At 41.2% G+C, this 18,302-nt stretch overlaps 1 protein-coding gene across 1 annotated transcript in view; it reads right to left on the reverse strand.

Annotated features, from left to right (window-relative positions):
• Positions 1 to 18,302, reverse strand: part of Galntl6 (polypeptide N-acetylgalactosaminyltransferase like 6) — a 1,064,237-nt gene that overhangs the window by 65,848 nt on the left and 980,087 nt on the right. The window contains exon 9 of the mRNA XM_075986809.1: positions 10,559 to 10,666. Coding sequence (XP_075842924.1) covers positions 10,559 to 10,666 — 108 coding nt within the window. The remainder of the gene's footprint in view (positions 1 to 10,558; positions 10,667 to 18,302) is intronic.

Below are 18,302 nucleotides of genomic sequence, written 5' to 3' on the forward strand. Positions count from 1 at the left end.
AAGAAAGTCTTGCTTATGTACACATTTTTTCTCTTTTTCTAAAAGCACTACTCTCTACAGTGTCCTGTATATGTAATAGAAATAAAATTACATCACTTCCCTCGTCCTTTTCCTCCTTATACATTAGATCCTCCCAAGTACCCTTCTTCCATTCTCTCCTATGTTCCCCTTATTCTGAAGCTGATAGCTAGCCTCTTCCTTTGGCTATTACTGTTGTACACACACACACACACACACACATACACACACAGAGACAGAGACAGAGACGAAGGGAGGGAGGGTGAAGGGAGGGAGGGAGGGAGGGAGGGAGGGAGGGAGGGAGGGAGGGAGAGAGAGAGAGAGAGAGAGAGAGAGAGAGAGAGAGAGAGAGAGAGAGAGAGATTAGGAATCAGTTATAAGGACATCTGAAGCAAATACTCAGGCAAAGGGAAACCATCCAAAAATGATGCCACAGCTTTCATTTTCTGGTGGTTAGTGGGCCCTGTTTGACTCCCCATACTTTCAAAACAGGTCGAAAACATTCTCTATGTTTCGAGTTGCTCATTGAACTTTTTCTTAGGTCCAATAGTGCATCTGTCCAATGTTTAGGGGATCTGTGAAATTTTGTTTCTGCAAATATGTTTTAGAATTATCTGGGTGTTGCAAAGCTGCTCTCTGGTGTTGGCCATTTCTGTTTACAGAGTAAACTGTGTGCTCTAGTCCCAGGGCACTGAAAAGGAGACACACCTAAGTTAGAAATGGAGTTCTTGCCGGGAATTAGCAAACCACTGGAAACAAGGTGATGCGGATGGAGATGATCAATCAGAAGCCCCAATCTGCTTGGCACTGTGCATTCATACACTTCAAGGAAGAGGCTAATTCCACACCATGAGTCTCCTCCCTCCAGGTGCTCCTGTGCCTTTATGAAGGAATGGGGTCCTGGAAGCCAGAGCTGTAAGGCAGCCAGTTCTAGTCATGAGGGCTGTATGTCTGTTTATTGAGACTGTGATGTGCAAAAATACTTCATTTCCTTACATTTCAGTGGCTTAATTTTATAGCAGCAGGGACCTATTTTGTCTGAGCAAACTTTCTTCTTTTCAAGTCTCCAGTAGAGTTGAGAATGCAGAAAAATGTTCACTTCTAATGGGGATAATGATTAAAACCACAATTATAACTCCCTCTAGCCTACCAGTCAGTCACCATGAAGTTTGCTTTTTAAGTGCTTTAGGAAAGCCAGCTATCTAAATGCTAAATAACAACACAGGATGCCAAAATGCTCTGGAAGGGGCAAGAGGAACCAACATAGACCGGAAAACATCTAGAAATAGAACACAAGCATACTTTTAATTTCATTAGGAATGGCTAGATAAAGTAATCATTATCTATGTTAGCCCATGATTACATAAGTATGTACAGCTATGATTTAAAAATTATTTCTAAAAAAATAAAAATAAAATTATTTCTAGTCAACAAAATATACCGGTGGGCATAAACAAAGGTAAAATAAAATGCTAGCCAGCAGAGTTAGACCCCAAAATGCTTGATGTTGTCCCTATAGCTTTGAAGACCGCCTCAGTCAATTGCCTGTTTTGTTTGCATACATACTAGAAGCACTTATAGTTGACACACAGGTCATAGACGAATTTGAACTGAAAGCATTAGGAAATATTTGAGACAATTAAATGACGAAAATGACAACATTAGGAAGAACATGGCATTTGTGAGAGCCTTGTGGGAAAAATATGAGGTTCAAATAAATAGGAAGAAACCAAAGAGAATAACTTTGACAGGTTTTAGGGAACTTTGCAATTTTAAAACAACGTGTTTACTTCATAGATGCTTCTGTGACATGAAATGGCAGGGGGCTTTCTATGTCAACTATTTACTGTTTCACCTTTGTTTTTATGGTCTACTTAGGTATAAAAATTCTATGCTTTACCTTTATATTGTTTTTGAAACTGTAAGGACCCCTGAGCTGAACAAGGATGACACCAAAGGACATTTCGAAGTGGATGGGGAAAGCCAGGAGACCTCAGACCTACACAAAACATACAGACAACTGAGGAAAGCTGCGAGAGGGAGAGACAGTATTCCCCAGGAAAAGAGAGCACCAGGTTGTTATCCAGTGCCAAACCCTCAGCCCTGGAACAAACATACAAGGAACATCATTCACTCTGAATGGATTATATTTGGAAATACACACACACACACACACACACACACACACACACACACACATGCATGCAATAACAACTCATAAGAAAGGGCTAACGATTTGAAGGAGAAAGGGGATGGATATCTGGCGGGGAGACTCTGGAGGGAAGAAAAGGAAATGTAGGAGATAAAGTATTAGTCTATCATTATTTGTTACTCAAACGAGTATAGACACTTCCAAATTCTGGCATACTTGGGTTAGGAATTAGAAGCAGTTGAAGGTCAAATAGTGGAAAAGCAAGTCATGTTTCATGTTTTCCTGATTCCTGTTGCTGTGTATCAACACTATTTCCTTTTCCTTTCCTGTTGTACAAGTATCAAATATTCAGGGTTCAAGAGGAGGGGGAGGGCTCCACCAGTATGGCTTATCATATACTTGTCTCCAGTGAGTGTGTGGGAATGGTGTTGGCGATGCACCGTTACTTTACAAAGAAATGCTTCCAATTCATTGGAAAAGTGCAACGCTATTACTGGTTTAGGATACATAAGGTGCCATATGCATTTCTGCCTGGAACATAGTGTGCACCTGATAAATATTTATTGAGAGAATTTTTGAGCCTTCTTGAGGTAACATTTATCTTCACAGCATGCAATGGGATCATCAGAGCTAAGTGATTTATTGAATCATTATTTTCCCATAGATTTATAATTTATTTTAGGGGAAGCTATCATGGAGAATAACCGAAGCATTATTTATTGAAAATTGTCTGATATCCTTAAATAAAAAAAATCCATCTAAATAGAAGGCTTTATTTTAATGAAGGCTATTCTGTTTTTAGATTGTGACCAAAAAGAAAGAGCACCTGACCCAAGATTGCAGTGTGTGAATCATATTTGGTCCTTGCCACCAATACTGCACAGCCTTATTACCCTTTCTGTTATACCGGAAGGGGGAATTAGGGATGGTCATTATCTTCAGAGGGATTGCTGCTGCACAACAGAGCTCACCATTTACGGAGGCTGAGTCTTGGGGGATGGGGGAAGAATCTATCATTTGCTGCTTTCTCGGAGAAAGTCTGTGATTGGCCACCATGCCCCTGAACTTCCTGAGAGTTCAGATAAAGCACCGAGATCCCTACAGCTTTGAGAGCAATGGGAAGAAGCCCGGGCTGCACTGCTGTCTGGGGCTGTCACGCCACACTCTTATTTGCCAGGCATCTTTATGAGAACCAACTGCTTCACAGTCATTAGGGAGAGAGGTCAATTCGTGAGAGCTGAGAATTCCCATGCATCACTCCACTCTTTAGGCTTGTTGGCGGTTTTATTTTCATATATCAAACCAGTCATTTTGGGCTTGTTAACGCTTTTTTTTTTTTTATCACGGATACGGTGTTGTGACATCCACGGGAGAAGGCTGCAGATGTGAGATATTATGTGCTTCCCCTTCAACTAGTTCAGACAGGAATTGCTGACAGGAAGATCAACAAAAAGGGGTCTGGTAATTGACCCGAGGTAGTCTTCCTGCTACCCTGAAGTACTTACCCCTTTCATCCGTCTCTGTACAGCTCTCCCTACCTCCAGCAATTTTAAGAGTGTTTTAGAGATATTGTCTAAAGTTGACAGGTTTGAATATTATGAGGGGGGTGTGTCTTGGGAGAAAGGTATCTTGGAAAAGTTTAGTAAAAGATGTTTCATAGCTGAGACAGTCAAGCCGTCTGTCTATTTCAGACTTTAAATTTACCCTCCATCCCCACGAGGTATAACAACTGAAGGGAAATTTCAAGGATCTTGCTATTCAGGTAAACAACATTAAAGTCAAATATGTTTGTAACATTATTTATGTGTTTTACGAGACTATTAAACGTAACCTGCTAGCTAGCCTAGGAGCGGCACTACAAGTCTATAAAGCTAAGATTGCAGGAGGTAGAGGCAGGAGGATCAGGAGTGCAAGTTCATCTTTGGTTGCATAGTGAGTGTGAGGCTAGTCTGGGCTATAAGAGACCTAGTCTTAAAACTAACCAGCCAGCCAACCAACCAACCCTCCTATCAACCCTCCAACCACCAACCCCCCCCCCCCCCCCACCAACCAACCCTCCAACCAAAGCGGTCCTGCCTGTCACAAACACCGTTCCCTTAAATCCCATAACTTATTAACATCAAGTATATATCACCTATATATTCTTATATGTATAAATGCTAGATACTATACATGCCATATATTGCGTTTTCTATTAAGTCATAGGTTCAGTGATAGCATATACAAAGAGAGTTTCCAAATAACCCAACTATGTTAAACTCAGATCACACCCCACAGTGGGTTTAATGACTCCCCTTTCATCCTTCTCTCTGTCTAGTGGTCAGTATCCTGGTGGTTTGCAGATGAACTGTCTTCACTCCACCCAACTTAAGATTTGTGCCTGACTTGCTTTTTCCTTAAGCCCCAGAGCCTAGATTCATGCCCGACACAATCAGCAGTTTGTTTTTCCTTCGTTTAGTAAGCAAACATTAAAGGGAGCAGCACACATTCTTGCAGAAGTGCAGAATCTGGGCAAAATGTGTCTCTCTAGACCTGGTGCATCAGAGCCCACATTAGAATTCACTTGCCTACACAATCCACAACCTCTTCCCTGCCCTTTCTCATCCCTTTCTCTTTGTGCTGATACTGTTTTCTTTCACACACCAAGAGGGAAGCTAAGCACACAGTCTATCAGACCTAACCTTTGGTTTTTCATGGCATCGCAAATCCATACAGATGTTTTAAGAAATCGTCTTTACAGGTTCCATGCATGTATAATGCCACTTTCTTTATCCTCACTCCCCTTCAGTATTGGCTGATATTTCCATTTTACTCAATGTGATAATCCCCTGGTCCTTGCTGTTTGAGAACCATCAGTTCCTCCTCACGGTGTGAAAGAGGAGGATGGGCCTCATGATCCAGAGACCTCCAGGTTCTTCCTCCATTGCACATTCATGGGTCAGCCTCACAGGTCTCAAATGCAGCCGGATGTAACCTTGTGCCCTCGCCTTCCTGCCTTTGCTGGTACATCTGCCACAAAGGCCACAGTTGCTTCTTATTCCAACTCTTCTGTAAAGGCAGGGGTGTTTAAGAGCTTGCTTGGGACACAGACCTTGGTTCACAATCCCAAACCTACTCTTTTATCATTTAACCTCTGTTTGCTTTGCTGTAAGTTTCCATTTTCCAGAACTATGGAATGTTCTGGAAAATAAAACCTATACCAGATTTCACTTCTTTGACCTTAGCTTTTTATTTTGAAATCTATAATAATCGAAACCTCCACCCATTCTTGAAGGTTGGCATAAAAGTCAAGATGCAATTTGAGGATCAACAATAAATTCCTGGCATGGGAGAGGTGAAATGTTGGGATGTGAAGTCCCGTCTGGGTCTTTACAGACTTAGGATAGGGTTGTTTCTACCCTTGGTGCTAAGGAGGTGGCTCAGTTGGTAAAATGTCTGTTGTGAAAGCCAGAGGACCTGAGTTTGATCCCCAGCATCCACCCAGAAGGCCAGGTATGGTGGTGTATACCTGTGATACCAGGGCTAGGCAGGTGGAGACAGGTGGATCCTGGGGGCTTGCTGGCTAATGCCTGGGATGAAGCCCAGGTCCCAGGAGAGACCTTTTTTTCAGCATCCAAAATGAGCAGCCTGTGAGCAACAACACTGGAGGTTGATATCTGGCCTCTGCACTCATGCACATACTTGTGAATTTACAGACATGTGAATTTGCCCCTCTCCTATAGTTGGTTCCAGCTCTATCTTCTGTTAGCAGGAAGGATGGAAGTCTGTGCTTTCCCCTCCCTATCTATAGCATTGCCCTATTTGGGGGATCCTCCAAGGGAAACTTGCCTGGGCCATGATGCTGTTCTTATGCAATAGTCAGTTGATGTGGTTTTTTTTGGGGTGACTGCCATTCCTTTCACGTCCTTACTATTAGAGGTACTCCCTTTCAAAACTCAGAACACACTGTCAATTAGCCAGAGAGCCCGGGTCCCTTACCACGGTCCCCAAGGGGCTAGCAATTACTCCTCCTTTAGCAAAGTGTTTGTCAGAAAGAGAAGTTGAACTTGGGATCCTTCTGCCCATTTGTTACTCAGCCACATCTAAAGGGGCAAAGTATTTTTCTAACCGACCTCTGCTGCTCATTGTTTTGTGTTGAACCCTTCACCGTGAGCATCCTTTCCCCAGCAACTGCTCCTTTACTCCCAGAAGAAGACGCCATGGTTGTGCTCCAGTGTGCCCATATTAGGTCCCAAGCTGACTTAGAAAAATGAACAGGAGTTTGAATGCTAAGCAAGTCCTCTGATTCTCATAGGAAGCTGAATTGCAAGTCACCATGTCTCAGGTTTTTTTCATTTTGAGGAAATGACACAGGGAGGTTACATTTTACTTTTACTCAGTCAGAATGTTAACAAGAACAAAGTGACTACCTTGGACCCCATAGTAAGAGAGAACTTATTAATGCACGCAATCTCCCTTGCTAGATTGAGTAAATACAGCTGTGTGATGGTTGTTTTGCTCAGCTCACCGAAGACCGGGTCAAAACTTGGCTAGAAGTTGACTCTGATCGCTGGTTCTGAATTTGAAAACCCTGTTCTTAGAAATCGATTAATCAAACTGGGGCATCCTTAATGTTCTTCTTTTAAGTCTTTTATCGGCAAGTCTTTTATCTGGATTCAGAACTATAATAGCACTGCCACTTCTTCTGATGTTTAGCAATGTTCCCAGCACCTGTGGAGAATCATTTGTTCACAGATGGGTAGCTTTGTTGTGTCCTCTTTTCAGAGTACGGTGCTAAAGAGAAAGTGTTCAGTAAGGTTATTTAAATTTGTTTCTTTTTTTTTCTGTTTTCTTTTTTTGTTTTTTTTCGAGACAGGGTTTCTCTGTGGCTTTGGAGCCTGTCCTGGAACTAGCTCTGTAGACCAGGCTGGTCTCGAACTCACAGAGATCCGCCTGCCTCTGCCTCCCGAGTGCTGGGATTAAAGGCGTGCGCCACCACCGCCCGGCCTTTAAATTTGTTTCTAATAACACACATCAGTGTGTTGGCGAGAGGACTTCAGGTGTATTAGGTGTATGTGTGCGCATGTGTGTGCAGGCATAGAGGTGCATGCATGTGCATGTGTTCACACCTCTGTGTATTTGGAGTCATCAGTTACATAGGTCCACAAGGAAAAAATACACATTTCCACCAGATTAAACGCGCTTTGTAAAGTGCAGAAACGAACCTTTGGGGTCACGTTTCCAGTTTCATCTCCATATCCTAACGAGGCGAGGAAGATTAAAATATCTACTGACAAGATGTGACTCTGCATTTCAATTATCTTGACAGCTTCTCATCTTTTTTTTTTGATGATTTAGTAATAGCAGAGTGTGGCAAAGTAGGTGAGTTTCTCCCACAAAATATCAGAATTGTTTTTCATTTTAATATACTTTCAAAGATCATAAAATGTCCCTAAGAGTGACATTTGAGCCTCAGTATTTATGACTTTCTGATTGCTCTAGCAGTTTAGGAAAAAAAAATCTAAAATGAGCCCTCAAGTAAAATTTAAGTGAAAAAGATTAAAATTCAGAGTTATGGTCCTCTTTCATTTGAACAAATATTCATGTTTTCCTGCATGTTTTATGGGCCAACCCTAGTTTCTCAATATTTGACAGTTTTTGAAAAAGTGCTTCATTTCTCTCCCAAAATATATGAGCTGTTTTATTTTAGTTTAGTTTGTGCAAACTACCCCGTTTTGCATCAGCATCATTTACCCCGCTCATCTTTTACACTGTGAGCTGGCCACACGCACCATCTGCCCAGAAATGAATGGGGCACAAGTCGAAGCGAAAGAGTGAAGGAAAGTAGATACACGGCAAGCACCTTTCTTTATCCTTAGGATTTTCACACTGCAACGAAATCCACACAGCTGATGTGTAAATGTGTGCTTGAATTTATTTTCTCTTTAACCTTCCTGTGAATCTGTGTTGCTTCCTCATTCATATGTATTGAGTCCTTTGGCTAAATTATAACTGTATTTCTTAATCCAAAATACAGCTTTTTAATCAGTTTATGAATTTCACGACTGTTTTCCCCATCATACGGTGTTTTAAAACAGGTATTTAGTGCAATGTGTTATTGATGTCTTGTTATTTGAGGAAGCGGGGAGTGGTGTGATGAGGGCTTCCCATTAAGGAATGTGCGGTGAAATGTCATCATAGAATGTCTCACTACTGCTAAAAGGATCGTGGATGTGGGTGGAGAAAATGTGAATGCGGTTGACAGCCTCACAAAGCAAGTGAGAAAGAACAAGAGCCTGCAGGGACTTACTAAGGATGATAACTTTATTAAGGTTCATTAAAATGTCCTAAGTTTTATCAACAACTTCAACCTATATTTTCTCCTTGAGGAGTCTAATTAATTAAACTCTTCAATAAGTTATCTGAATGTTCTCCATGCTCTGTTTTAGATGATGGTGTAATGTAAAATAGCAGACTCAAAGCTCCATCCTTGTGAGACTGATATGTGAATGAATCCTGGTGAAATAATAATAATAAAATAATAATAATATTAATAATTTGCAAAGAGTTGTTATTTGAGTTTGTGTAATCATATAGAAAAGATCCAAGTGGTTATACAATGAACCTTAGTAAAGAAATCAAAACAAGTAACTCAAAATTAGATAGTTAGGCGATCATAGTACCAATGCATCTGAACACCCCACGTTTTTAGATTCAGCACCTAAGTACGTAATGTGGTCAAGAGAAGACACAACCAAGAAGAAGGTAGCATGGATGGCAGAGACAGCATTAGGGCTGTTTGGAGAAGGTTTGAGATTTTTCTCTCTTCCCAAACAGGCATAGAAGCTTCTAAAAGGCAGATGGTAAAAGTGCCCTTGCATTTGATCTGCAAGGAAAATTTTATTCTAAACAGAACAAAGCAAAAAAGAAATAAAACTGGACTTGGTTAATTATGGAAAATTTAAGAACGGTCCAAACCTATATTTAGCTTTAACTGTCGTTCTACAGGAGGAGAGACTTGAGTTTGAGCCTCCACTCCCCCCACTTCTACTCTTTACTACGTGTGACTAATTATGTTTCCTGTATACTCCCCGTTAAGGGAAAGATGATCATCCGTCTGCAGGCCTCGTTTTACACTACTGCTGCTGGTCATTCATGGGTTCAAGAGCAAACCTCTTCCCTAAGCCTCCGCTTGGTCTTGAAACCCACAGCAGGTGACACTGGAGACCAGCACACAGTCTGGACTGATGGCTGACCCAGTTGATATTTAACACTGGTAACAAGGATTACCACTCTTGGGAATATACCCAAGAGATGCCCTATCATACAACAAAAGTATATGCTCAACTATGTTCATAGCAGCATTGTTTGTAATAGCCAGAACCTGGAAACAACCTAGATGCCCTTCAATGGAAGAATGGATGAAGAAAGTATGGAATATATACATATTAGAATACTACTCAGCAGTAAAAAACAATGACTTCTTGAATTTTGCATGCAAATGGACAGAAATAGAAAACGCTATTCTGAGTGAGGTAAGCCAAACCCAAAAAGAGGAACATGGGGTATACTCACTCATATTTGGTTTCTAGCCATAAATCAATGACATTGAGCCTATAATTCGTGATCCTAGAGAAGCTAAATAAGGTGAACCCAAAGAAAAACATGTAGTCTTCCTTCTGGATATTAACCTTCATCAGGCGATGAAAGGAGACAGAGACAGAGTCCCACACTGGAGCACCGGACAGAAATCTCAAGGTCCAAATCAGGAGCAGAAGGAGAGAGAGCACGAGCAAGGAACTCAGGACCGCTAGGGGTGCACCCACACACTGAGACAATGGAGATGTTCTATCGGGAACTCACCAAGGCCAGCTGGACTGGGTCTGAAAAAGCATGGGAATAAACCGGACTTGCTGAACATAGCGGACAATGAGGACTACTGAGAAGTCAAGGACAATGGCACTGGGTTTTGATCCTACTGCACGTACTGGCTTTGTGGGAGCGTAAGCAGTTTGGATGTTCACCGTACTAGACCTGGAAGGAGGTGGGTGTTCCTTGGACTTCCCACAGGGCAGGGAACCCTGACTGCTCTTCGGGCTGATGAGGGAGGGGGAGTTGAGGGGGAGGGAAATGGGAGGCGGTGGCGGGGAGGAGACAGAAATCTTTAATAAATAAATAAATAAACAAAAAACCCCCCAAGGATTAGCAGAAGATAACGGTTAATGTTAAACATAATGCACGTGCAGATGCTGTGATACATGACAGAAACCGTCACAGTTACAGCTTCTTTAAGCAGTGGAGACACAGCAGAGGAACAGGGCTCTTGACAACCATGTGTATGACTGAGTCCCCGCCTGCAGGAAGCAGAGCCTGAGTGAGCCCAGACTGTTCTGATGCCCAGTTACTCACTCGTGCCAGGCTGGTCCCAGAAGGAACTTTGTAAGGGACATACTTTCTGTAGATATGGCCGACTCTAGAGCATGGAACGTCAAACATTTCTCCTCCACACATCCAAACCTAAAGGGGAGAAAATAGAACAAAAGAGAAGGGTCAATTTCACCAGAAGGAATTACTAATGTAATTTATGAAACAGCTACAAATTTTCTTTAAAAACATTTTATTTTATTTTATTTTTTTGCCAAACAACCTGGGCTACAGAGTGAGTTCCAGGAAAGCTTGGGTTGTTATACAGAGAAACCCTGTCTTGAAAAAAAAAATATTTTTAAACTACGTGTGTGTGTGTGTGTGTGTGTGTGTGTGTGTGTGTGTGTGTGTGTGAACATGAGAATCTGTGGAGACCAGAAGATTGTGTTGTATCCCCTGGAACTGGAGTTACAGGTAGTTGTAAACTGCTGGCTCTGGGTGCTGGAAACTGAACTTGGGTCCTCAGGAAGAGCGGCAACTGTTTGTTAGCACAGACTCATCTCTCCAGCCTCTTATAGTTCCCTTAATGTCTCAGTTGAATAATTTCTGTCACAGGTGGCTAACGAAGGAAAAATAAAAGCTGAAAATATAGATTACAAATGCATAGAACAAAAACCTAGTTCCCTAAAACTATTTTTTTAAAAAAAACTATTTATGCATTGTTCTTTTTCCTGCATGTATATCTGTATCACGGTGTCGGGTATCCTGGAACTGGGATTACAGAAAGTTGTAGCACCAGAAGAATATGGAGATTCTCGGGCTCAAACTGGGCTTTTTGTGCATGTCTGAGACATTTTGCTGATTTCTGAGGAAATGACTTTTGAAGAGAATTACCCTGAAGGAAAGGGAATTTCCCCAAGAAAGGATGGATAGAACGAAACTATGTGACTAAAATCCAGAGGAGCTTTGTCATATAGTTAAAGAACTGAAGAGCTGGAATAGATGTTTTTATAGAATGTCAAGGAAATATTACCAGGGTTGATAGTGCTGAGACAGGTTAGAAGCCAGCTGAGGGAAGAAATTCCTAATTATATGGATAAAGAGGAAGTGGGCTTCCTGCCTCACTAGATACACTGTAAACTGAAGAAGGTGAGATGTTGGGTACAAGCACATAATCTGACTGACAGTCAACGTAGCTGATACTTAAAGCTAATATTGATGAGAGAAATCAGTGTGATTGCTTATTGAGTCTTTTCAGTGGATTATTTCCCTTGGTGCTCACAACTCCAGGTCAGACTTTATCATTTTCTCAGTAGTAGAGGTGTCCAAAGTTTGTTCTAAACTGTGCAGCTAGGGCTGGGGTTGGAGCTCAACTAGGAGTGTTTCCAACCACGCTTAAAGCAATGGGCTCCATACTCAGCGCTGTATAAAGTCGGTGTGCCGGTGCAGGTCTAAAATCCCAGCACTTAAGAGGTAGTGGTAGGAGGGTCAGAATTTCCCAGGAGACATGTGACCCTATCTCAAAAAGGATATTTGAAATTGAGTAGGCTAGTATGGCACCCGGGTCCTTAATCAATATTCTATCTGCAGAGTGAGCAAACTCCTCAGACTTGAGAATTAATAATGTATCATTTTTAGGACATATAGTCTCTTTTGGAGCTATGCAACTTTGCTAATGAATAGGCATGGCTGTATTTCAATAAAATTTTGTTTCTAAAAAGGGGCACAGGGCCATGGTTTGCTGCCCATCTTTCTCTAAAGCACAACGCATTTCACACAGGGAAATTCAGTTAGTCTAAACCAATGTATGTGGGAGATTATAATTTCCAAAACCAGACACCATAGAATCTTTCACCCCATATGGTCCTTTATTTGTGGCTGAGTATTCTCCCATTGAGACCCATCGAGGTGTAGATCTAGGCTCTTTCTCCTTGAATTTGAGTCAGCTTGTAAATTCTTAAGCCAGGAGACTACAGCAGAAATTGCCAAGGCTGTGTCATGAATGGCAGCAGAGCTTCTGCCTACCTAATGAGAGCGTTATTATTGTCATTCTGAGCTGCCACACCAAAGAATCCGATTCCATGATGCTACCACATCATGAAGTGGAGACCACATGAGACTCCGTGTGAAGCTTTCTGGTCAGCAGCCTTGGCTGAGGTTCTCACTAATGGCTGGCATCAGCTAACAAACACACGGATATACATTCTCTACATGCTTGCAGCCTATGCTGTTGAGTCAGCTCTCATGGAGGAGAAACGACATAACTCCTTCATGCCCGTTTTTAATTTTGGCCACACAGAGCCCATTAGCTTGATTAATTAAAAGTTCTTTCAAGCTGCTGAATTTCTGAGTACATTGCTCTGCAGCAACAGTCAGTGGCTAGAAATACATCCTCTTGAATACATGATAAAGGCAAACTGGCAACCACAATTTATGGATCATCCCTTGGTTTCATCTGATCGCACGGGGAGAGTACTTGCTTCTTCCTAGGTACACCCAGGTTAAAATTCCTGTGTATTTAGGTGAGGACACATGGATACTTCTTTCCTGGGATGTGAATGAAGGTGATATATATGTATCATTCCTGGAGCAAAGACATCTCCAGTGGGCTGAGGAGAGGGCTCAGCTGGTAAATCACTTGCCACTCTAAACAAGGATGGGGGCTTGAATCCAAAGCTACAGAACCCTTGTGAAACAGCTAGGCCACATCTCTAATCTCAGTGCTTGGGAGGTAGAGGTGAGAGAATCCCTGTGACTTTCTGGACAGCTAGTCTAGACAAATCAGTGAAATACTTCATCTTCAAAAAAATGTGAGATGTAATAGAGGAAGATATACAATGCTGACCTCTGGAACACACACACACACACACACACACACACACACGTATATATATACACACACATACAAATGTACACCTCACCACACATATGGACATACACATAATAAGCATGTATACACATATGAATGCACACAGACAAAGAAATTATGAGTAGATTTCCTCCCATATCTTCTTCAGAGGATAAGAGGAAAATTTGGAACAATAGAAGTTTGTAGGGTTGTTACATGACAGGCTATGGATTCCAGAAAACCCGGATGGAGATTCACATCGTCCTGCCAACCTGAACAAAAATCATGGCGGTAGTGATAGAGATACTTAGGGATATTAAGCGATCAGCATTTGAGCCTGGATGCAGTAGTCGATCTCCTTATTATATTTCTTCTTAGACTCTTCAGACATGCTTAATGACGTGTATTGGTTTCAAATGTAATATTTGAGAGGTTACTTCATTTATTATTTTTGCATTTTAAAAAAGGGAAAATGAAAAATAATTAGACAACAGATAAAGGAGCTGGATGAAGGGTTAATAATGTTAGCTAGTTTTGTGTACAGTCAAATGTCAGTTCTGATTAGTCAAAGCCAAGCAAGGGTCAAGAGAAAGATGTTTTCTTCCCATCAGACCACCTGCTGCTAGGAGACAGTTATTTTTTGGCACAGGCTCCACCCCCCATAATGTTCCCGTTGGTTTGTAGAAGTAACCACTCTTTCCTGTAGTATTAAATGATGGTGGTGAATGAGTTCAAACCACAAAAGTACAGTCTGGAGCAATGTCATACATTTTTCTGGCCTTAGTTTCTGTTTTGGTTCTGATGATCATGGCATTTAAAAGGTGATACAGTGTACTAAATGATGCTCACAGTGAGACTCTGACAGTGTAAGAGCTTCCACAATAGAAAGCTAAATCAACCATCATAGTGTGTTGCTCTGGACTGAGTGTTTACGTCTCTGGCCTCTAAATCATATGCTGCAGCCCCCACCTTCCTGTGTGGTGGTATTAAGAGGTGGGGCTGCTGGGAGAAAATTCAAGGTGAAGGTGGCGTGGATGCGATTAGTGTCTCCACATAAGGAAAGAACCCTAGAGAATTCTCCTATCCTCTTTTGTTGCTGTGAAATGCCAAGGTTGTGACCACATGAGACCTGGCAGTAGCCCTCACTGGAGCTCCAGCATGCCGGCACCCTAACTTCCAATGCCCGGACTCGGTAGACTGCCAGAAATGAATTATGTGGTTTAAAAGTCCCTTAGTCAAGGATACTTTGTTGTAGCTGCCCAAACAAACTAAATCTCTTTCTTTTAAAGATATGAGCAATCCTAATAGACACACAGAATAAAAACACTTTTAAAAAATTAATGCTTCAATTTGTTTTTGTTGTTGTGTGTGACTGATCATTACAGACTTATTGGCTTAAAACAAGCAGTATTTTTTTCTCATTTTTCCATATGGTTGTAAGTCCCTGTGAGTTCTGTGGGGCCCTCCACTGATGTTCCACAAGCCTGAAGTCTAGGTGTCTGCTGGGCCGGGTTTTTACCTCGAGCCTCTGCAGCTGAATCTGCTTCCAAGCTCATTTAAAATACTGGCGAGTCACCTGTAGGAGGAACACTCCCATTTTTCCTCCTGTCTATGGACCAACCTCCCCTCTCAACTACCAGGAGCTGTTTGGGGTCTTAGCCCATGAACATTCCAGCTCAGCACTGGTGAGCCTCACTAATCAGGCTGTGGCCAGTGTAGCTGAAGTGTTTAATAATGAACTTCCCTTGGCAAATATCGCTTGCTTGCACTGTGAGGTGTTATGCATTTTATTGGCATGTACAGCATATAATATTTCTATGACAAGTTAACGTATGTGATTAAACAAGGCAGGAGAGTCAAGTGAATTAGCATTCATGTCTTCTCTCTGTAAACTACTGGCAGTTCCTTAAACATCTTCCTCTAAGAAGCTGGTCAGCTTTGCTATGCAGTAAAGTCAAAATCAGGAAAATTCTGTCCAGAGGTTTTTAAATGCTGAATTCAGTGTTAAGAAAGCAGTGGACTCTTGGGACTTAGTTTTCTGTATTATTATCACTATGGTTCTTTAAAGCCATCAATATGATCATCTAATGCCTTCTTTATAACCTGTCAGTGTTTCCCCTTGCTTCCAGGGTAAAAACAACACAACTGTTCCTTCACTTGTCTCAGTGACTTCTTCCCTCTTCCCGGCCAGGGCCACTTTTAACTCCTCACTAAACTTTGCTGCTCCAAAGAAATTCTGCTCCTTTCCCTTCTCTGCTGTCCCCACCGTTTGCCTAGTTCTTATTGTTTTCTAGGCTTCAGTTTACACGGCATAACCAAGCCCCTATATTTGGTTAAGACTCCTGTTTTATAGTCTCATTTGCCCTTCTTTTAAGCCACTATAATCTTCCTCTTTCCAAGTTTTTTTGTTCTCTGCAGTCAACAACATTCTAAAAATATTAAAATATTCAATGGGGGGGGAGAGAGAACATTTATATCGTTTAAGTGAATATACTGCTATAATTATTTTGTTATTGTTGTGAATATCATACTATGCCTAATTTATAAACTAAATCTTATCATAGATACATCTGCATAGGTAAATATATACTGTATGCAGAGAACTATATTGTCTGTGGTTTCAGGCATCCATTCCTTGGAATGTAGTCATGGTGGTTTGAAAAAAAAAACGGCCCCCAAAGGGAGTGGCACTATTAGGAGGTGTGGCTTTGTTGGAGTAAGGTGTGGCCTTGTTAGAGGAAGTGTGTCGCTGTAGGAGAGGCTTTGAAGCCTCCTTTGCTCAATCTAGCTCAGTGTGGTACACAGTTTACTTCCTGTTGCCTGTGCATCATGATGTAGAACTCTAAGCTTCTTCTCCAGCACCATGTCTGCCTGCGTGCCACCAACCATGATGATAACGCACTAAACCTTTGAACTCTGAGCCAGCACCAATGAAATGGTTGCCTTTATAAGAGTTGCTGAGGTCATGATATCTCTTCACAACTAAAGAAAACCGAACTAAAACAGCATGTCTTTGGGATTAAAAGGAACATTACAGTTGAGTCAACAAATACTCAATCAATATTTACTATGCGCCAGATCATCTCCCAGAGCTGGTCCTGTAATGCGTGGCACATGCCAAGTTTTGCATGTGTGGAACTTACTTTCAAAGGAGCATTTAGGATAATTGCAACTGAGTAATTTATTTGTGATGTCCTATATGATTTATTTAGTGATTTTTCCCTTGCTGAACTATAAGCTCATGACAATTTTATTCATTGTTTTATCTCTTGTTGCCTATAAAGGACACAACATATAATAGGTACTCGATAAACAGTTGTCAAGTGGTTGTAGAGAATACCTTTAAATTCCAATTATATTTAAGTTTCTTCTTTGTCAGAGCTTTGTATTTCTTAGGGTTTCTATTGCTGTAAGACAACACCATGACCAAAGCAGCTTTTGGAGGAAAGGGTTTATTTCATCTTACAACTCTCGAGGTTGCAGTCCATCACTGATGGGAGTCAGGACAGGAACTCAGAGAGAATAGGGACCTGGACACAGAAACTAAAGCAGAGATCACTGCATAGTGCTGCTTAAGGGCTTCCTCTCCACTGGTTGCTCTCCATGGCTTGCTCAACCTCTTTTCTTATACATCCTAGGGCTATCTCCCCAGGGGTGGCATCATCCACAGTGGGCAGGGACTTCCTACATCCATCATCAATCAAAAAAATACCCCACACACTTGGTCACAGGCCAATCCATGGAAACATTTTCCTAGAAGAGTTCTCCTTCCCTGAGAGCCCAACCTGTATCAAGATGGCATAAAAACTGGCCAGCATGGTGCTTGTAAGGCCTTTCCAGAGTATGTTTCACTCAGATAACCTTAGAAAATATTTTTTTTTAAACTGAAGCTCTGTGATCATCCTCTCTATTTGGAGTTATTATTGCTTCTTTTTCAAGGATATTTATTTATACATAGGTATAAATGTATAAATTCATATAGACCAGCCTGGTCCCCAACTTACTATATAGCTGAGAATGATGTTCAGTATTTGACTCTCTTGCTTCTGCTCCCAAATGTTGGAATTACAGGTATCTATCTCTATCCCTGGTTTATTCAATGCTGATGATCAAACCCAGGGTCTCAGTCACATGCTAGGCGAGCCCTCTGAAAACAGAACTGTAACTCCAGCACACATTCATTTCTTTTCATTTCTTTCTTGTTTTTATATTGCAATTATGCCTCTTTCTGAAGAAGCTTCCATGTTTGGACAGTGTAGGGAGATGTTTAGGTGTCGGTATGGAAGCATGACTTATAAGAGAAATGCAATTGTAGCATTTATCAAATTCTATTTGTTTTGAAAGATATGGTACATGCATGTTAGTAAAATAATATTTTTAATTTGTTCTTTGAAAATTTTATACATGTATAAAGTGTGTTTTGGGGGCTTGGGCAACCTACTTGTTGCCGCTTCCCCAAAGAAAAGTGACTTTGATTTCTCAGCACCTGTTAACTGATTATTTATTTACTTATTCTCTCACTTATTTATTTGGCTTTTTAAAAATATTATTTATCCCTTCCTGGTCTGAAAAAAAAGTCACTGTGTAGGCCAGGCTGGCCTCGAACTCACAGAGATCTGCCTGCCTCTGTTAGAACTAAAGGCGTGAGCCACCATGCCTAGCTTGAAATGTATTTTTAGAAGCCACTTCTTGGTGCTTGATGTGATGGCAGTCTACAATGATAAATCTGTGTCACCCATATTTTGCATCTAATTCTTGGAGAAATGTTTTATATTTGCAAACTAATGCGTCGTCTCTCAACACCATAGCTATTTTAGAGAATTGTTATTTTATATGAATGAGCACAGAAAAATTCTTTTTAAAAATCCATTTCAAATTGAATGGATAATGGAATGTTTGCCTTATTTTTAAAATTGTTTTTTCAATATCAGCTGCAAACTG

This window comes from Microtus pennsylvanicus, chromosome 9, assembly GCF_037038515.1.
Source record: "Microtus pennsylvanicus isolate mMicPen1 chromosome 9, mMicPen1.hap1, whole genome shotgun sequence".
Classification (NCBI taxonomy): domain Eukaryota; kingdom Metazoa; phylum Chordata; class Mammalia; order Rodentia; family Cricetidae; genus Microtus; species Microtus pennsylvanicus.